General features: G+C 46.0%; 1 protein-coding gene across 1 annotated transcript in view; it reads right to left on the bottom strand.

Moving 5' to 3' along the window:
- Positions 1-18,607, bottom strand: part of NDST1 (N-deacetylase and N-sulfotransferase 1) — a 328,999-nt gene that overhangs the window by 163,566 nt on the left and 146,826 nt on the right. The window contains exons 3-5 of the mRNA XM_085617708.1: positions 17,704-18,186; positions 14,631-14,718; positions 5,748-5,902 (exon numbers count right to left, since the gene is read on the bottom strand). Of these exons, the coding sequence (XP_085473834.1) occupies positions 5,748-5,902; positions 14,631-14,718; positions 17,704-18,186 (726 nt within the window). The remainder of the gene's footprint in view (positions 1-5,747; positions 5,903-14,630; positions 14,719-17,703; positions 18,187-18,607) is intronic.

The raw sequence follows: 18,607 nt of genomic DNA, 5'->3' as shown, positions 1-18,607 counted from the left end.
AGGAAGGGAGGCGGCCGTGCGGCCGCGAATGTGAAAGTTATCGCGATCGCAATCAAACATCAAAGCGGCCGTGCGGCCGCGAAAGTGAAAGAAAACGAGTGCTTTCAGGCTGCCAAATGGTGCGCGCGCCCGGCGCACATGCACTGTATTCGGAGGCCTGAAAGCACTCGTTTGCACTTCCAAAACTCACTTACTTTAAGTCTCGCCAGAGCAGCGCTAAAGCGCTGTCTCAGGCGAGACCTAAAAAGCATTCGGTCTGTTTGACCTGAACAGGCAGATGAAACCTGCTGGCCGACCTCTGCATTAAATTATGAAACCCTCCAATATCAATCTGATGGGAGATGCGGATGAGGGGAGAGAGGGAGTTGGAATACCAATCGTCCCAAGGATCAGGAGCAAAGATTGAATCTGGCAGCTCACCTTCCTCTCTATTCTCATCCGAAGAGGCATCTAGTGCCTCAGGGTCGGCTGGTCCGGGATCAGGAAACATTCACAGGTGTGCTTAGCGGTTGAGCGGCTGGGGTACCTGGAGGATCTATTTGAGGTACCGGCCTGTCTGCCTGATCCTGTTGCGGCGGGAACCGCTGCCGGTAATCCACCAGCATAGCCTGTAGATCCTGTATCAGTGAAGGTGGCAGATGGGCAATGTCCCCGGGGCCCGGCTCTGGATGAAAACCACATGAATGGTAAGGGTGACGCAGAGCCATATACTCCTGCTGGTAGTATTGCGACTCGTCATTATAGACCTCAGCCTCCTCATCCTGACACTTTATGTAAAAGTTCAGATGGGCTGTGAGCCACTCCATAAAGACCATCATCGTCTTCGTCATCTTCTACATAGCCCTCCAGCAGATATGATAGGAGTAAGGGCGAAACCTTACTAAACTCTTGCATGGCTGGCAGTACGAAAGTCTTGGTCACACTGATAACTTGAGTAATCCTCGTCTACAGTGCAGATACCACAGGAAACAAAAATTCCATCATCGGCGGTGTCAACTGTACCATCATCGACTGTCGTCAACTGAAGAGCAGGTGTCAACGGGGCACTCTTTGAAGAGTCAGTAGTCGTCGGGATCTTCGCTGACGGTGTCTTAGTCGACGAGGGAGCGTCGACAGTCTTCCACAATGATGGGGTCCTCACCATTGACGCTTAGACTCTAGTAGACTGTATTGGAGCCTGCATTGCAGTCGTCACTGTTGCCATCACTGTAACACTGAAAGTCGTCGGTGAGGGAGCGTCGTCGACGATGTCTCCACAGGATCTGACGATGAGACTCTAGGATGATCGCCTTCCTTCCTGGAAGACGTAGAATGTACAGATAAGTGGAGTGTTTCGCTTGTTTCTCTTTTTAGAAGCAATGGAGTCCTGGGAAGGCTTATGATGTTTCTTAACGTCACCTGAGGCACTGTCCTTAGATCTGGCCCTCTTATGGGATGTAGAGGCTGTCATCTTCCTCATCAAAAGAAGGAAACTGGTGTTTAGTGGTCTGAAGCCACAATAACAACCTTCCCCTCTCTTTTCTTGAGGGTTTCAGTTGAAAAGGTGCAGCAGATCTTGCCTTCTCTCACCTCATACCTTGGATAAAGACAGTAAAAAACACTCCTTAGGTGTATCATCCTGTGAGAAAGTGGCTCTGTATATACTGTCCCCAAATAGGTACAGGGTGTACAGAGTCCACAGTCCCCAGAGGTTTGGTAGAGGCTAAAGTTAGATATAACCTTACTCTCTAAAGTGGTAGCTTGGTCGAGCAGTAAGGCAGTATCAGAGGACAGTGTAAAGCATTTGTTGTACACAGTCAGCAAAATGATTTCACACGCTCAATAACTGAACTCTAGGCCAATGGTTTATATAAAAAAATATATATCTGTTTTATTTTAGAACCAACAATAGGAATTAAAATATACTTTCTCAGAATGAGATGCTTTAGGTAAATGCTTTTGTAAAAATTTACAAGTTGTTGCAATAGGCAACACAGTTTTAAACACAATAATGCATTGAGTTCAATGAAAGTTTCAAGTTATTTGCAATAGATTACTTTCAGGATTACTTTTGGGATTCCAGGACGGGATCCTAGATTCAGTCCTGGGACAGTACTTAGAAACAAGTGATAAAAGTCGACTTAGTTACTACTAGGATTTTTAAGTAATATTTTAAAAGTTGACAGAAGAAATTTCACAGAAAACAGTCGATGATTCCCTATGGAAGAAAATTCAAGTTGCAGGTATAGTATGTTCTCGTTACTTTTGTAATCCAGTACTGAGTACCTAGACTCAGTACTGGAACCTTCATCCAAAACAGGTAAGTAATTAAGTTTTCATAATTTGTACGATTTTTAAAGAATATTTAAAGTTTGCAGAAATTGACAGAAGAAACGTCACAGAAAAACAGTCAATGATTTCCTATGGAAGAAAATTGGGTTACTGGTAAGTACGGTTGTGAATATTTTTCAGAGTCAGTGCTGGGCACCAAGATCCAGCACTGGGAGCTCACCTAATAGCAGATGAGTATTTTCGTTTTCGTTACTCGGCTGATTTTTGGTGACTATTTCAACTCCACACTTAGAAGAAATTTCAGAAGAAACCAGTCAACGTTACCCTATGGAGAAAATTGAGTTATCGGTTTAAAGTTAAGTACTCGACTGGCAGAGTTAAGGTTCTGGGCATAGACTCAGGGGTCTCCCAGGGTCAGGTAGGTACAGTAGTTACACCCTCAGCGGCGCAGGGGCAGCTGGGTGCAGAGAGAGTTAGGCCCTATGTTATCCTATGGAAGGCAGGGGGGCCTTGGTTGGTGGCTGCTGACTAGCAGGCCACGCGGCTGTGGGAGCTGGGCTCCTGGTCACTTGCTCAGGGCAAATGGGGAAGTAGATAGGTGCAAAGGTTATACTGCCTTGGCCACTCGGGCGGCTGGGTGCAGGGTGCTTTTGAGCCTACGGGCGCTCAATGTAAAGCTCCGGTTTAGAAAAAGACTGCAAGCTCGGGGACGAAGATTCTTCAGGTACCACCACCACTTCGAGAGGTAAGTTGGGTAGTTGGAGGATAGGTAGGTACACAGGAGTTGGGCACAGGGGGCCACAGGGCGCTGGGTGCAGGGGTGCCTTTTGGTGTTGGTAAATCTTACCCTCAGTTGATCGCGGTTGTGGGGGTACCTGGTTCTGAGGCTGCAGGCATCGTCAGGAGCGTCGAGGGAAGTCCTTGGGTGCCGGACTCGGGGTCACAGCGCCATGGGGTCATCCTCGTGGTCTTTGTTCACTCCGGCACAGGCCAGGCTTGGCGAGTGCAGAGTGTGTAGGGTATGCGGTTCCGGGCTGATGCCAGGGATTAGATGCTGAGTTTGAGCAGAGCCTCTGCTCATGGGAGTCCCAGGTGCTTAGAGCCAGAAGATAGCCAGGTCCTCCGGGGTTTGTGAGGTTGCTGGCCACAAGAGGTGCCGGGTTGTTGCAGGAGCAGGTTCGAGGGTCGACAGGCCGGTAGGGCGGGAGCCAAAACAGTTGCTGTCTTCCTCTTCTTAGCAGCTGCAGGGCAGGTCTTCTTTCTTCTTGCTCTTCTTTGCATTTCAGAATCTAGAAAAGGAAGGTTCAGGGTGCCCCTAAATACTAGATTTAGCGGCGTTACAGGTACGTAAAGGGCAGGGACCAATGGGTCCCTGTCCTGGGGTGGATACACACCCTATTCTGCCACTCTCCTGTGGGAGGGGGGCAGTAGCCTAGTCCTGATTGGGTAGGGCCTCCCATCTTCAAGATGGCGAGCGCCTGGAGATGTGCTTCACTTCACCTCCCCCACCTGAGGGGTGGAGTTGGCAGGCTGGCACATCCCCGGTCCTTATTTGGGGTTTCCGGCCAGGCTTCCTGCCAGAGTGGGGGTTGCAAGTGGCCTGGGAAATCTCACAGAGGCGGCATGCCTTTGAAGCTTCCCCCTGTCCATCCTGGGGGAGGAGACCTAGCACCTCGCCCAGGATGTGCATTGTTGCAGGCCCAGGAGAGCAGGGGCTCTCCTACCCAGGGGTCCAGCAACAGGTCTGCTGTGTGGCAGCCTAGGCAGCCTCTCAGACCAGACGTGGATTGTAGTTTAGGTTTCAGGGGGCATCTCTAAGATGCCCTCTGTGGTGCTTGGTACATTAAATCTCACACTGGCATTAGTGTGGGTTTAATGTGCTGAGAAGTTGGATACCAAACTTCTCAGTCTTCAGTGTTGCCATTATGGTGCTGTGGAATTCGTGTTTGACGAGCTCTCAGCACCATGTACTCTTAAATGGCAGCACTGCACTTACAGTGCCCAGGAATGGACCTGGGTACTGTAGGGGCACAGGGCTCATGCTCCTGTGCCCACACCACTGGCATAGGGCACCCAGCTAGAGGGGTGGCTGATGTATGCCAGGGCAGTGTATGTGGTGGGCATGGCAGGGATGTGTGCCATGTCAACTCTTTGTTTTGTCTTGTACCCAGACACTCAGCATGCAAGGGCAGTGTGTGTGTGTGTTAGGGTACAGGGCCTCTAAAGGTGGCGCAATGAGTGCTGCAGCCCTTAGAGGCCTTCCCTGGTCACAAGGCCCTGGGTACCTAGTCCAGGGCACACTCAGTCAAAGTACATTCAGCAATTCAGCAAAAAGTGGAGGCATACCATGCAAGAAAGATGGCACTTTCTCACACATCAACATCGACTCTTTTCTTGCCACAGGTCTTACATGGGCGGATAAGGCCATTTTTGTCTGACATGATGCCAATATTTGAGAAAGTTGTAAAAACTGAGTAGCACTCGGGGAGACTCCCTTCCATACGACGTGTGGTGAAAATCTGAGAGAACCTGCCTTGGCTCAGCGTGTTCTAGAGGGTGCTGGCAGCTGACTGGCTGGGTTCCAACATTTGGTCCTTATTTAAAAAGTACAGTGATAGGCTATTTACAAGGCTTAAGGACATTAAAGCCTATGAAGATTTTAAAGCACTGCTTGAATATTTTACTGTGGGACTCCCATCTCGACGCAGGGAATAATTCAGGCATGTGAATCTATGAAAGATACCCCAATACTGGATAAATCTGGATTTTCTCTCATTAGCATTCACCCTTCAGGTTCTTCCACTCTTAACTAATGCAAAGACACTCCCACAGTGCAACAGCTGCACCTTATAAATTACCCCACAAATGAAAAATAGTTTATGTTTAGGAGGACACCACACTTCGCTAAGCTTCTTAGGAAGTTGAAGACACCCCTTTGTGGTGGTGATGTCAGTTTTCTCCAAGTTTATGATTAACATGCAGATTTACAGACTGGATTGAAGCTGCAGACTTCTTGCTTAGATTAAAGAAATATTTCCTTCAAGAAGCAGAAAAAAGTGCCGATTTCGGTCTCAGTTTATTAACTGCAGACTTCCCTCTGATGGTGCAGATCCTTCCATTCAGGTTTTACTTTGACTAATTTGGGACCACCACGCTCCTACAATGGTTGAAGAGGGTGAAGGTGTAGGCTTGTGATTGTCTCAAGCTTCACCTGGGGATGATGGATAAGTCAGACTTTCCCGTAGTTTTAAGAAAATGCTCACCTTCTTGGATTTTGGACAACGTTGCTAATCTCTCCCCTTTTTCTAAAGAACTGAGATTTCTTGCTTACTCCAGGGGAAGCTGGAGATTTTTTCACCGGATTAAAAAAAGCTACAGACCTCTGTTAAAGTAACTTATTAATACAGTCAGTGTAAGCTTATCAGACCAGTCTTGCATTGCCCCACAGCACCGGCCAAGTCTGTCCCCCTACTCACAAGTGCAAACTTTTTGTTCATCACCATCTGCTCCGCAAGAACGGATTGGTTGTGGAAGAGGTGGGGCTGCATGTGACTCCACATGTGGGGAAACCACCAAAAATCCTTCACGTAAGAGAGAAGTAGGTCGTCACCTTCATCCTCCGCATCTGTACCTGTCGGGGAGAAAAAGATATGCCTAAGTGGCAGAAAGCATGGAGAACCTGGCCAGGTAAACAAAGGAAAAAACATCCACATGTATTTAGAATCCATCTCATGCAATTGCCATCACCTTGGAAGGAACACATATTGATAATTATCCCCAAAGATAAACACATTGTAACTTTGAAGAAATATCTCCTTATTTGGAAGATTGCATCTTTCAGGCTGGTTTAAACAGGTACAATAAAGTAGAGCTGTTTTGTACATTTTTTAGCACAGCAAAAACAATAGTGGAGAGTAGCTGTAAGAAGAAGCTATATATCTGAAACCATATACCTTAAGCATCACATCAGACACTATAAGAAAACAGAAACATATAAAACAAATAGTCCAGAAGTTCTGAAATGCACATTGCCCAATCAAGTCTCAGCTCTGGGCAACCCTCATATAATAAGAACATGGGTCATGACAAGGCAGCAGTCATGTGAAATTTTCTGAATGTATGAAGTAGTTTCATTATCAATGTAAACATTTCTATATTTTGAACACACTGGACTTCTTTTTGAGTGGTGAATTTTCTAAGTGCACCCAACATGTCACAGGATTTATTTCAAGAGGAGATTTCCCCAGGCCCAAACTCCTTTCACACCAGATCTCGAACACTGCTTTTCAATGGGAGTAAGGACTTATGGGTTTGGAAAGCACTATGGAAATTCTTGCCCAGGTGAATGTAAATATATATAGCTTTGCTCTTTACCTCAGAGTGTCTAGAAATCTGAGATTTCTGAACCTCCGCTATCTCACTTCGCTTAGTCTCTCCAAACATTCCTCTATCACGCTAAAAGATTTGCTTTCACCTCCCAATGGAGGCCTCGAATCTTTAGCCACCTGAGGACTCCTCCCTCTTTTCAGTGATGAAACAATTGACATCTCAGCTACGAGTCTCCTCTATTGAGCAATAGCAAAATATATGATGTCTATTTCGTAACACTGATGTCTTAGCCTACCTAGGATTCTACTTTCTGCCAATTTATCAACATTACAAATTATAGAGGCTTGAGAACCTCTGATTCTTGCATCACTGTCCATGGGAAGGACGGGCTTATAGTGCATAAAGCTTTTCCAAATCTCTTGCACATAAAATACATAAATAACTGCCACTATGACAAGGCAGTCAATCCTTTCATGAGCATCTTACTAGTGAGAGTTCTTCCTATGCTATCCTACCACCCTGTAAATAATGGTAAAATTAGGAACTTTGTCCTCCTGTTCCCAAAGGAATATTCAGTATTTTTATTGTGGACCCTTACACACTCTACTGATGTCATGTTTTATCATCGGGTCGCACCCTGGTCCCTCAAAACCAGGGTGGGCTCCAACATATTTCAGGGAGCACTTTAGACAATGTTTTAATCCTGACAGGTTATACAAATATAAAAAAAAAACCTAGTAGTCACCTCAGTTTCCTTTTAGTTTGGGTGCCACGGGTATGATTAAAATATACGTGAAATACTTGGGTGAATAAAGGGAAGGGTTACTGTTCCTGTACACTCATACTAAATTGATATGTTTCAGCCCTTCCTCAGGACCCATACACTGTCCCGGGTTTCCGTCAGGACCGATTGTAAATCCCTGCTTCCTATGATGGGTTAATGTCACAGTTAGTCTATTGTGTCGGGTCGGTCATTCACCAATTGTCACAACACAGGACAGAAGACAAATCTCAACAGATGAGGCTGGCCTACTTGCTTGTGCCCCAGATGGAGAGGCATACACTGCTGCCTATTTTCAGCAAAATCAAACGAGAGCAAGAGGACAAAAAAACATGAACCAAAACAAAGAGATGAAAAAAGTATTAATTCAGCCGTTCTGAGTATATGTGAATTATGTTGCTGTAGCATATTCTGTTAATGCATGCAATGACATGCCTGCTCCATGAATGCCCATCCATACACAGTGCGCACACATTCCCAAACGATTGGTCAGGACATATTATACACACAGCATGCAATATCATGCTTTTTGCATGCATCTTAAGGCAATAGGAGCAAATATATTGTCCCTCTGCATACACGTCATTGTCTAATACTTAGCAACTCAAACAAATACAGATGAGGTGAGTTCAATGTGGCATTTCCCAGGTATCACTGCAAATGTGATGTGTGTAGGGTTTCAGTAGAGTCATAGTCAATAATGCTACTTGAGTTCCTACCCTCTTAGGTGTATACTACCACCATATATCTTATCTTAAGTGTGATTTATAAAGCGCACTGACACCAAAGGCTTCCTGGCGCTATTAAGACAGAGAGAGTGAGGAAGAAAAAAGGCGAGAGTCGCATAAGTTAACCGCAAAGAGGGAAGAGGTGAGTGTTTAATAACTTCCTAAAGTTCAACAGGGAGAGGGTGGATTTGATGAGGAGAGGAAGAGGGTTCCAGAGACTGGGGGCCAAGTGAGAGAAGCGGCGACCACCGAATTTCTTTGTTTTGTTTTGGGGGTGACAAGTAGATGGCGATAAGCAGATCGAAGGTTGCGTATTGGGTGATGAGGGATGATTAAGGATTTGAGGAATGCGGGGCCGGGGCAATGGAGAGCTTTAAATGTGAGGCAGGCCACCTTAAAGGCTGCTCTTTGGCCTATTGGTAGCCAGTGTAGTTTATGAAGTAAAGGTTTGGCCGATTGCCATCTGGGGGTTTTGTGAATGAGTCGGGCCGCTTGATTCTGAACTATCTGAAGGCGATATAGCAGAGATTGTGGGAGGCCATAGTAGAGGGAATTCGAGAAGTCCAACCGGGAAAGCACAAGTGAAATGACGACTTGGGTGAGCGCGGCAGGTGGAAGTAGATGACGGACTTTACGAATCTTCCGAAGCTGATACATGCATGATGAAATGACCGCACCCACTTGATTTTTAAGGGATAGTTCGGTGTCAATAATCACTCCCAGGCTCTTCACTGATTTGACCGGGGTTGGAGGGAGACCAAGCTCAGAGGGCCAGAACTGTGGGCCCCAGTGGACGTGACTGAGTCCAGGGAGGAGAAGTTCAGTTTTTCCGGGATTTAGCTTCAATTGATTCTGGTTCATCCAGGATTGGATATGAATCATCACGGAGTGAAATGTTTTGATGTCGTGAGGGGAGTTAAGGGAAAAGATGATCTGAAGATCATCGGCGTAGTTGTAGACAACTGCGTCCCATTTCTGGAGGGATTGAATCAGGGGCCTAAGGTATAAATTAAACAGGAGCGGTGAGAGGGAGGAGCCCTGAGGGACTCCGCAGACCACGGGCGTTTTAGTTGCAGTGTAAGGGCCTAAGCGGACGGCCTGAGTTCTGTCAGTCAGAAAGGACTCAACCCACTTAAGTGCAGAGCCCTGGATGCCCGCTTGCCTGACACGGTGGAGAAGGATGTCATGGTCCACCGTGTCAAATGCGGCGGACAAATCCAGAAGTACAAGGGCTTGGGAAACTCCTGCGTCTGCGTTCCTCCTGAGTGTATCCAAGACTGCCAAGATGACAGCCTCAGTAGAGTGGGCAGGCCTGAAGCCGGCTTGGTTAGGCTCAAGATGACCAGAAGATTCAATAAAATTGGATAGGCAACAAGTAACATGAGCCTCCAATAGTTTTGAGAAATAGGGGAGAAGGGAAATGGGACGATAGTTCGACGGTTGTGCAGGATCAGCGCCAGGTTTCTTAAGGAGGGGCACAAGGGTGGCCTCCTTAAAAGAGCTGGGGACAATGCCTCTGTTGAGCGAGCCATTTAGCAGGGGTAAGACACAGTCAGGTAGGCTGAGGCAGATACTCCGCAGTACAGAGGGTGGACAGCTGTCGTTAGGAGAGCCAGATTTCACACGGATGGCAAGTTCCGCCAATGAGAGTGAGTTCAAGGTGGGGAAGGTAGAAAACGTGAGGGAATTGTCAGAGGGAGAGTTCGGTGTGAATGACTGGGGTAGGGGAGGTATAGAGTTTTTAATTTTTACAATCTTTTCCAAAAAATAGAGATTAAGGGTGTCACAAGCTTCTTGCGTGGGGGTTTGGGCTGGGAGTGTTCTATCGTCAGTAGTGAGTTCGTTCATTACTTTGAACACCTCTTTTGATTTATTTGCTGCGGACGAAATCCTGATAGAAAAGTGTTCTATTTTTGCTGCAATGATGGCCGATTTGTATTCCCTACGTGCAGTCATGTAGGACTGCCTGGCTACGTTGGAGTAATCGCGTCTCCAGATACGTTCCAGCTGGCGGGTTTTTGTTTTCTGTTGCTTGGGGTCAACGGAGAACCACCTATGGGAATTGTGATGTCTAGTGGGGGGGAATTTGGTCAGGGGGACATAGAGGTCACTGGCTGACTTCAGCCAGGAACCGATGTCATGTTCTATTCCTTCGATGTTATCAGGGGAGTTGAAGGCTGGCCGAGTGTCAGCCAGGGTTGTAAGAAAGCCCTGAGAATCGAAAGTACTCCATTTGCGTGAGGAGCCGCCAGCCATCAGGGGAGCAAGAGTCCGGCCAGCAATAGTGATGATGGTGTTTACTAAGTGGTGGTCTGACCAGACACAAGAAGAGATGACTGGCTGGGACAGGGCCAGGTTACAGGTGCAGATCTGGTCCAAAATATGGCCCTTAATGTGGGTGGATTGGGTGACCTGTTGGGTGAGGTTCAGGCTAGTAAGAGTCTCAAAGAGCTCTATAGCATGAGGTTCGGCACTGGTGTCATTGAACCAATAATTTAGGTCACCTAGAAGGGCAAAACTGGAATGCTCCGTTAGGAGGTTGGAGAGGTGTTCACTCAAAATAGTGGAGAAGGATGGCATAGGGTGTGGGGGCCGGTATAACAGGAGGAAGGTGAAGGCACCGGTACCGGTTTCCACACTGATAAGTAGATTATCTACCTCTGGGAGTGGGGGGGAAAGGGATGAGATGGAGTTCAAGCGCTTAGATATAATGGCTGCCACCCCGCCACCGGGCCGGCCATCGGGGCGGTCGGCATGATGAATATAATAATCAGGGGGGAGGGCGGCCAAGATATCAGGGAGAGACTCAGACGTTAGCCACGTTTCCGTGAGCAGGAGTATATCGGGTCTGTTATCCGTCAGCAAGATAAAGATATCATCAGCATGTTTCACTAAAGAACGAGTGTTCAAATAGGACATACTGATGGATGTAACATTTCTAGACGGGTTGGCTGCGTTTGTGTATCCACATGGAGAAGGTAGACCAGGGCGCATAAGGCCGGCAGTGTGTACACGACGGCTGGTGGTAGGGGACAGTGGGGGGGCATGAGGCTGTAACTTTTTAAGCGCGTCGGGCGAGTACGAGATGAGATGACCAGCGTGGCGTGCCCTAGGGCCCGGCCTGGCGCGGACGAGCGTAGACGGGCTTACCTTCGGCGCGCAGACGGCGCGCGCGCTCGTCCGCTGCGTGTCCGAGAAATGCACATTATATATAGACGTGGAAGGGTGGTGTCGGGGGCGTCGCCTCAGAAAGGGGCGTGGCCTCCGTCCTCGCCGGGATGGCGGTGTAAGGAAGTTACAGGTTCTGGGTCGGCGACAGCGCTATGACAACAGCGCGAAAGCAGGCAGGCACCAAGAGTGCAAGTACAACACGATGAGTGAAATAACCAGATAAAAGTATTTTAAAAGTTTAACACAAGAAGCTCTCGGCTTCCGCCTCAAGAGCTCAGGTCTATCTTAACGCGCGGCGCTGGTTGGCAATGTTATTTATAGGGGCGGCGTCGGGGGCGTCGCCTCAGAAAGGGGCGTGGCCTCCGTCCTCGCCGGGATGGCGGTGTAAGGAAGTTACAGGTTCTGGGTCGGCGACAGCGCTATGACAACAGCGCGAAAGCAGGCAGGCACCAGAGTGCAAGTACAACACGATGAGTGAAATAACAAGATAAAAGTATATATGGGCTGGTGGGACACAACAAGGAGTGGGAACAGGCTCTAGAATACCCCAAAAAGGTCTCCAGAAACGCACGCTTTAAGAATATACCATTTAATATCTTACACAGGGCATATTTGACACCAAAGCGCCTACACCGCTTCTATCCAGATACGCAATTTTTCTGCCCCTGGTGCTCAGCCCCAGCAGTGGACTTCAAACACATGTTCTGGGGGTGCGCCACACTACAACAGTACTGGGATTACATTCACGAGACACTCCGGGCCACCACGAATATCCCAGGGATCACGTAATGGGAGGCGTACACAATAGGCGTGTTCAGAAGACGAAAAACTGATAAACTACAGGTCCGATGTCACTCTCCCTCCTCCTGGCGAAAAGAGGAATAGCCGTGCATTGGCGGGCCCCAGAGGGACCCCCAGTGGAGGCCTGGGTGAGAGCAGTTAAGAAATGGGGGGTGGCTATAGAGGAAGCGATTCAGGATGAGGAAGTGAAATGGACGCACAAACATCATATTTCCATGGAATGGGCACAACTACTGTATCAATTTGGACAACAAACTACACGGGACGAACTGGACGAGGCACCCTAAACCCAGGCAACATGCGCCTGACCGATAGGACCTCCTCCTAATGGACACACTGAAATGGTGTGCGCACACACCAGGGACACCCCATAGCAACTCTTAAGTAGGAGCTCAACCCCAGAATAGCTTCAGGAAGATAATCACCCCCTCTCCCTCCCCCCTGCATTCACGGCAATAGCACGCCGGATCACCAGGTGAACTCGGACAGAAGATCTGCCCCCCCCCCCCCTCAGTCTGCACACACCCCCACCCCCCCTCCTCGCTGACCCCGTATCAATACCCCAGTTCAACACCCAGGTTATTAGTCAGGGATACAGGCCAGCAATTTGGTATCAACATTAGTTGGCAGATATATAGCCCAACTCCAGGGACAGAAAACTACGGCTCCCAAGGACGTCAAAGGCAGATGACGCTCTTACACCAGGGGACAAGCTTAGGGACATTGTATCTAAAACACCTCGACTATGTGGATCGCCATAATATGTATGTACTCCCAGGTCAATACAAATGATAGGAGGCTACTACGTTTGAAGATCACCACCAATGTACAATCTACTGCCACTTTCATGTCAGTCTATTTCAGTATGCATTTCATATATGAACCTATGCTTCTCTGTATCTAAACTGTTAAAATCTAAAACGAATGTAGACAAAAAAATATGGGCTGGTGGGACAAGTCCCTGTAGTCGCGCTCGGGCGGAATTCAGATTGAGATCATTAGTGTCCCCATAATTCATGTATCATCCAGAATTAAAGGGTTGCATGTCGCAAATCCTTTGCAAGGCCACCAAGTGCCCGTACCGGTGTTCTCATCACTGCACCGTTGTATTTAAGACATGTTACCACACCCTGCAGGTCGGTGGGAGGGGCTACGTTGCTGCAAAGCAGGTAACTGAATATTCCTTCGGGGGCAGGAGGACATGGTCATAATTTTAACATTATTTACAGGGTGCAAGGATACGCATTCTTAAGTGAATTCTAAAAAGAGGGAGATAGTATCCTACGGTTCCCAAATCACAGACAACTCTCTCCCCGCCTCGAACTTCAGTGTGAATTTGAGTTAGAAGTACTCTGTGTTATGACGTGGTGCAGCTATCACGGCTGTACCGACTTAGGAATGGAGATCTCCCTCTGGGTGCAGTGCCCAACACAAATTAGAAGTGCATGAGCCTCAGAAAAATTTACATTTGAAGGAGGGACTGGCATCTAACTGCCACCTGAACAATGGTCAGCAAACCCTGTGGGATTCATCAGAGCAGCAGCGGGTTGGATGGCGGTGAGGCTGTTAAGTAAAGATCACAGTGGTAGGCACTAAAAGTTGAAAAAGAATATATGGGGACTGCCATCTCCAAGTCAGGAACTACTGGACAGGCTTGAAGAGGAGGTCCTTATGAAGGCAGGCAGGAGGGTGTGAAAAGATAAGTGATTACATTAGAATTTACAGCATTTAGAAAAAGGCCTGAGAAGTTAAATACTGACAAGCTAAAGTGACAGTGCTATAAAAGGTGGAGAGGTGCATCGGCTTATAGAAGCAACAATGAAACCAGACGTTTTGACTTTCATTTGCTACTCTTGGGCTGTATGCAAAATGTCTTGTCCTAATAATAGCGTAAAGCTTTCAGGAAAGGAAAACAATACTTATAAGAACTGCAACAAAAAAATGCATTCATTAACTGCGGTAAATACTTGTTTTCATTCATAGCGAGTTGTGTGTTAAACCATGGTCCTGCTGACATTTTAAGGGAGTCAGATTTATAATTTCAAAATTCAAGCAATTCATGCCTGGTGTATGCACTGGAAGTTATTTGGGCTCGTTATTGTGACTAAAGGCCTCATCTTTGGGAGTCTGCTATTATCTCTTGAATACTCTCCCCAGAATGACAGTCCTTAGAGTAGACATTAGTAAAATGTACAGAAAAAGGAATACCTGTTTTGGCACGACAGAAAGAATGGCAGCTGACAAGCAGTGACAAGGAACACATTTAACAGCTGATAAATACATCTGAGGAGAGCCCATAGTACAGCACTGAACAAAACAAGCAGAATACAGATGTATATTATAAATCCAGCAGATTAACCTTAGCCTGCATAATACGGACAACAAACCACCCAGGCATGAGGGTACTACTTGATCAGGATAAACTTATCATGGGTCAAGTATCATGTATGGTGTCCCACTCACTGCCATATGAAGTACACTCAGTTCAATGTTTAAATTGCTAGGTAAATCACAGATGTACCTACAAGAAGGTAGGAATGCCTCTTTACCTGTATGGAAGAATTTCCCAGAATACCCCAGGTTGAAGGTGAAGTTCGGGATCTGGTTGCGCAATTCGTTCTGAGTGTCAAACAAGGCCTGCATAATTGAAGAAGAAAAAAATCAGAATGTGCAAGTTGCTCATAAATTGTGAGGATGTGTGTTGGGGGTCAGGAGGATTTCTTGAAGTTCATGCAAGTATGGCTTAAAGCACAGTGGCCTTCAGTGCCGGGGAGGGGCGTGTGTACGGGTCTATGTGTACGTGTCTATGTGTACGGGACTGCAAAGAAATAGAGAGACTATTTCATACACACTGAACATCGCAAAGATGGGAAAATATCAGTCACATTACAACTGCTACTTTTCTCAATTTCCGAGTCCAGATTTTGACTTCTGCCCACATGCGGGAAACTCCCATCAAGCCTGCAAACCAAACTTTAAAGACGTGGTGTGCCATTACAGCAATCAAAAGTCACAGTCCCCTTTCTAAACGAGTATGAATAGTTCAACGTGCCACAGCTCTGCATAACGTGATAGTTACATGTTTATAAGTTAAGAAAACACTTCAGTGACCGAAACTACAAGGTGGAAAATAAGGATGTCATTGTATGCCTTCCTGTACTCCAGTTGAGAGTGCCTTGTTTTCAATAATACACTAGGAAACCATCACCAATCTTTACATATTAGCCATTTCGCTTGTAAGCCCTTCTTATTTCCACATCTAATGTAATGGGGTAACCCAGTGCCCCTCAGAACCTGGGTGTGAAGATATGGAGTAATGTTGGTTCTGTCGGGTACAAAATTGCTTTTCCACTTAATGAATAAATAACATTGAGAAAATCTGAACACTTATTCAAACGTGTCACTGCAGTTAAATGGCCAAAAGAGGAAAACAAAGGAACACACCAATCTTGAGTAAATCAAAGGGATATATTGAAACAAAAGTTTTCAATTTTTTTTCTTTTTTACATTTTAGTGTGTAGATGACACTATGAGGCTGCCACAAGTAATGAACAAAACGGCGCAAGTACTAAGGTGACAAGGTGCCGAAAAGTGGTGGTTGTGAACAAGATAATTACAGCCATACATTGCTGGTTAAAAATGATCATTCAGATTATATCCATCCCTAGGTACATAAATCTCTACACTGCTTGGGATTTGAGTTTCCTTTTGGCGTGGAGCAGAAAGAATAGGGTCAGCATTATGGCAAGAGCATCGACGTTTCAACCCAAATGTGTGCAAATTGCTAGTAATCACGGAGGGTCTGCCTAAGGACGAATGGTAATGGTAACCTCGACTGACTTCAAGGTATGGTCCACTGTCAGTTGGATTCGTAGAAGGAATGAATCATGCGAGGTCCTGATGCAAAGGAGTAATGGCCAATACTGGTTTGTCCAAGATGGTGAAGAATCGCATCAAGGGGCGGCGCGGTTGAAAACCCTCCCAGACCCGCTCGAACATTGTTCCAGGAAATTTTTCAACCGTGCCGCTTCTTGATGCGATTCTTCACCATCTTGGACATGCCAATCTTGGCCATTCCTCCTTTGCATTAGGACCTTGCATGATTCATTCCTTCTACGAATCCAACTGACGGTGGACCATACCTTGAAGACAGTCGAGGATCTGATTATCATTTTTTGAGCTGTTCCAGTGATCCTTTCGTCCTGAGGAAGATCCTCCGTGACTACTAGCAATTTGCACACATTTGGGTCGAAACGTCGACGCGCTTGCAATAATCCTGACCCTAGTCTCTCTGTTCCACGTCAAAAGGAAACTCAAATCCCAAGCAGTGTAGAGATTTATGTACCTAGGGATTGATGCTGTCTGAATGATCATTTTTAACCAGCAATGTAGCACTGTATATATCTTGTTTACAACCAGCACTTTTGGACCTTGTCACCCTAGCGCTTGCGTTGTTTTGTTTACTTGTGGCAGCCTTGTAGTTTCATCTACACACTATAAAATGTAAAAAAAAAAAAAAAAAAAAATACAAAAAATGAAAAATTATTTTGTTTCAATATATCCCTTTGATTTACTCAAGATTGGTGTGTTCCTTTGTTTTTCTTCTTATTTCCACAACCGCATGACCTCTTTTCCCATTTTAAATTTCAATAATTCTTCCTTTTCAAACTGGATGATCCCAATGGTGTAGCTCAGTCTTGTGGTGCAACTGTTTCGTCATCACTTTTATTGTATGTATGATAATGATCTTTAGTATACCAGAAATGCAAGAGACTATACCTTTTCACTGTTACAGGTTATAAGGACATTTGACAAGGAGTGTAGTAATATTTCTATCTTTAGGCAGGCTCGGTATGCAAGAATCACACTACCCCAGTAGCTCGATGAATCGGGGTTTACAATTCTTACATGATTTTCTTAATATTCCCTTCATCAAAGACCTAATTCCACTTCCACCCACGGGCATAAACCTTATGATTTATACTCGAGAGTCTGCAATAACTAAGAAGAAATCTTCGGCAACCAAGGTATAATGTTCTGTTCAAGAATCCACACACAAACTGCAAGGGAGGTTTTTCCATAACTTCCTTCCCTTTAAGGGGTATGAGCTGCCATGCACCCATACTGTATACAGAAATCACTACAAAAAAGCAGATGAAGGGACTTCACCCAAAACAAGGTAGTGAGAGAAACTGGAGATTGGCTGTCCCAATGCTTCAGTATTTCAGTGACTAAACCATCAAATCGCTCAAGTTCCATGAAGGCCAGTACAGCTCTGAAGTCCAAGTACACAAAGCAGAGCTACTTAGATTGGTGCGTTGAGCGGGGACTTGGGGGAGTCTCTTAACCTACTGAAAATGCTCAATTACATGCATTGAGCAAGAACTACATATACATTTTTAACCTTCATAAGTACAGTTGGAGTCACATCCGTGTGGCATACTAAAGTCAGGAATGAGCTTCCAACTAAACACATTCTATAAACACACTTGGACAACTAACAATCCAAATTTGCTTGTCTAAATGTTTTACCCTAATACATAACACATTACATTACCATTATCATCCGGTATGAAAAAAATAATTTCACTAGGACCATTAGCCCTTCATATGTTTTCATACCTTCACATCTTCCACCTTCATGCGGGTGCCCTCCTTGCCAACGAAGATGTCATCAATGTCTACCAGGATGTAGCGGTCAAGAGAGAGGGAAAGTCTTTTACCAGTCAAGAAGGAGACTGCATCAACAAACACAAGCTTGTGGAGCCAAAAGTTGAGGTTATTTCCAAAAAGAACCCTTTGAATGCCATCATGGAGGCCAAGATCCTGCACCACGGTGGTGTGTAGGGCTGCGTTGACACTCATGTGTGGTATGGACTCTGCAGACTTTGTCTTGGCAAGCAGGACAGGCTCGTAGGTGGAATGATTGGACTGGAAGACCGTCCAGTCTTCGCCAGGCAGCAGACCTTTCTCCACCTCATTGGGACGTGTGATGTAGAGTAGGGGGGACTTCGGATTAATACTGCAGTCTTTCAGCCCCAGGTTTGAATGAAGAAACAGGGGAAAGCCTTTCAACTGTGCACTGAGTAAACTGTTCTCATTGGCCTGTAAAAGCAAAATGCCACATGAAAAACGTCTGAACTCACATGACTTAAACATACCTCGTCATACATGCTGACCTGGTCAGGAAAAGCTAACTCACATAGAAATAAGAACATGTGCTCTTGCATCAAGTCTGAAGTACATGAAATACCACAAGGTTAGGTGAACTATGGCTCATGATCCAGCCTAGGATAATCAGTCTATTCTTTACCAAATAAACCCAATGTGAGCTGAACCAATGTAGAAGCCATCTAAAAGCAAGATAGAATGTGCAGCTTTGCTCAACTCAAAGCATCTTAACCATATATTAATTAACAGGCCCTGACTGTAAACTAAATCAAATGTTCAAACCAGCCCCATGCTACAGCAGGTTGAGGCTAGAATGAATGTGTCATGGTTGAGTCAATATTACCCTGTCCTGATT

This window comes from Triturus cristatus, chromosome 7 (genome assembly GCF_964204655.1).
Source record: "Triturus cristatus chromosome 7, aTriCri1.1, whole genome shotgun sequence".
NCBI classification, from domain to species: domain Eukaryota; kingdom Metazoa; phylum Chordata; class Amphibia; order Caudata; family Salamandridae; genus Triturus; species Triturus cristatus.
This window is presented reverse-complemented; position numbering and strand designations above follow the sequence as displayed.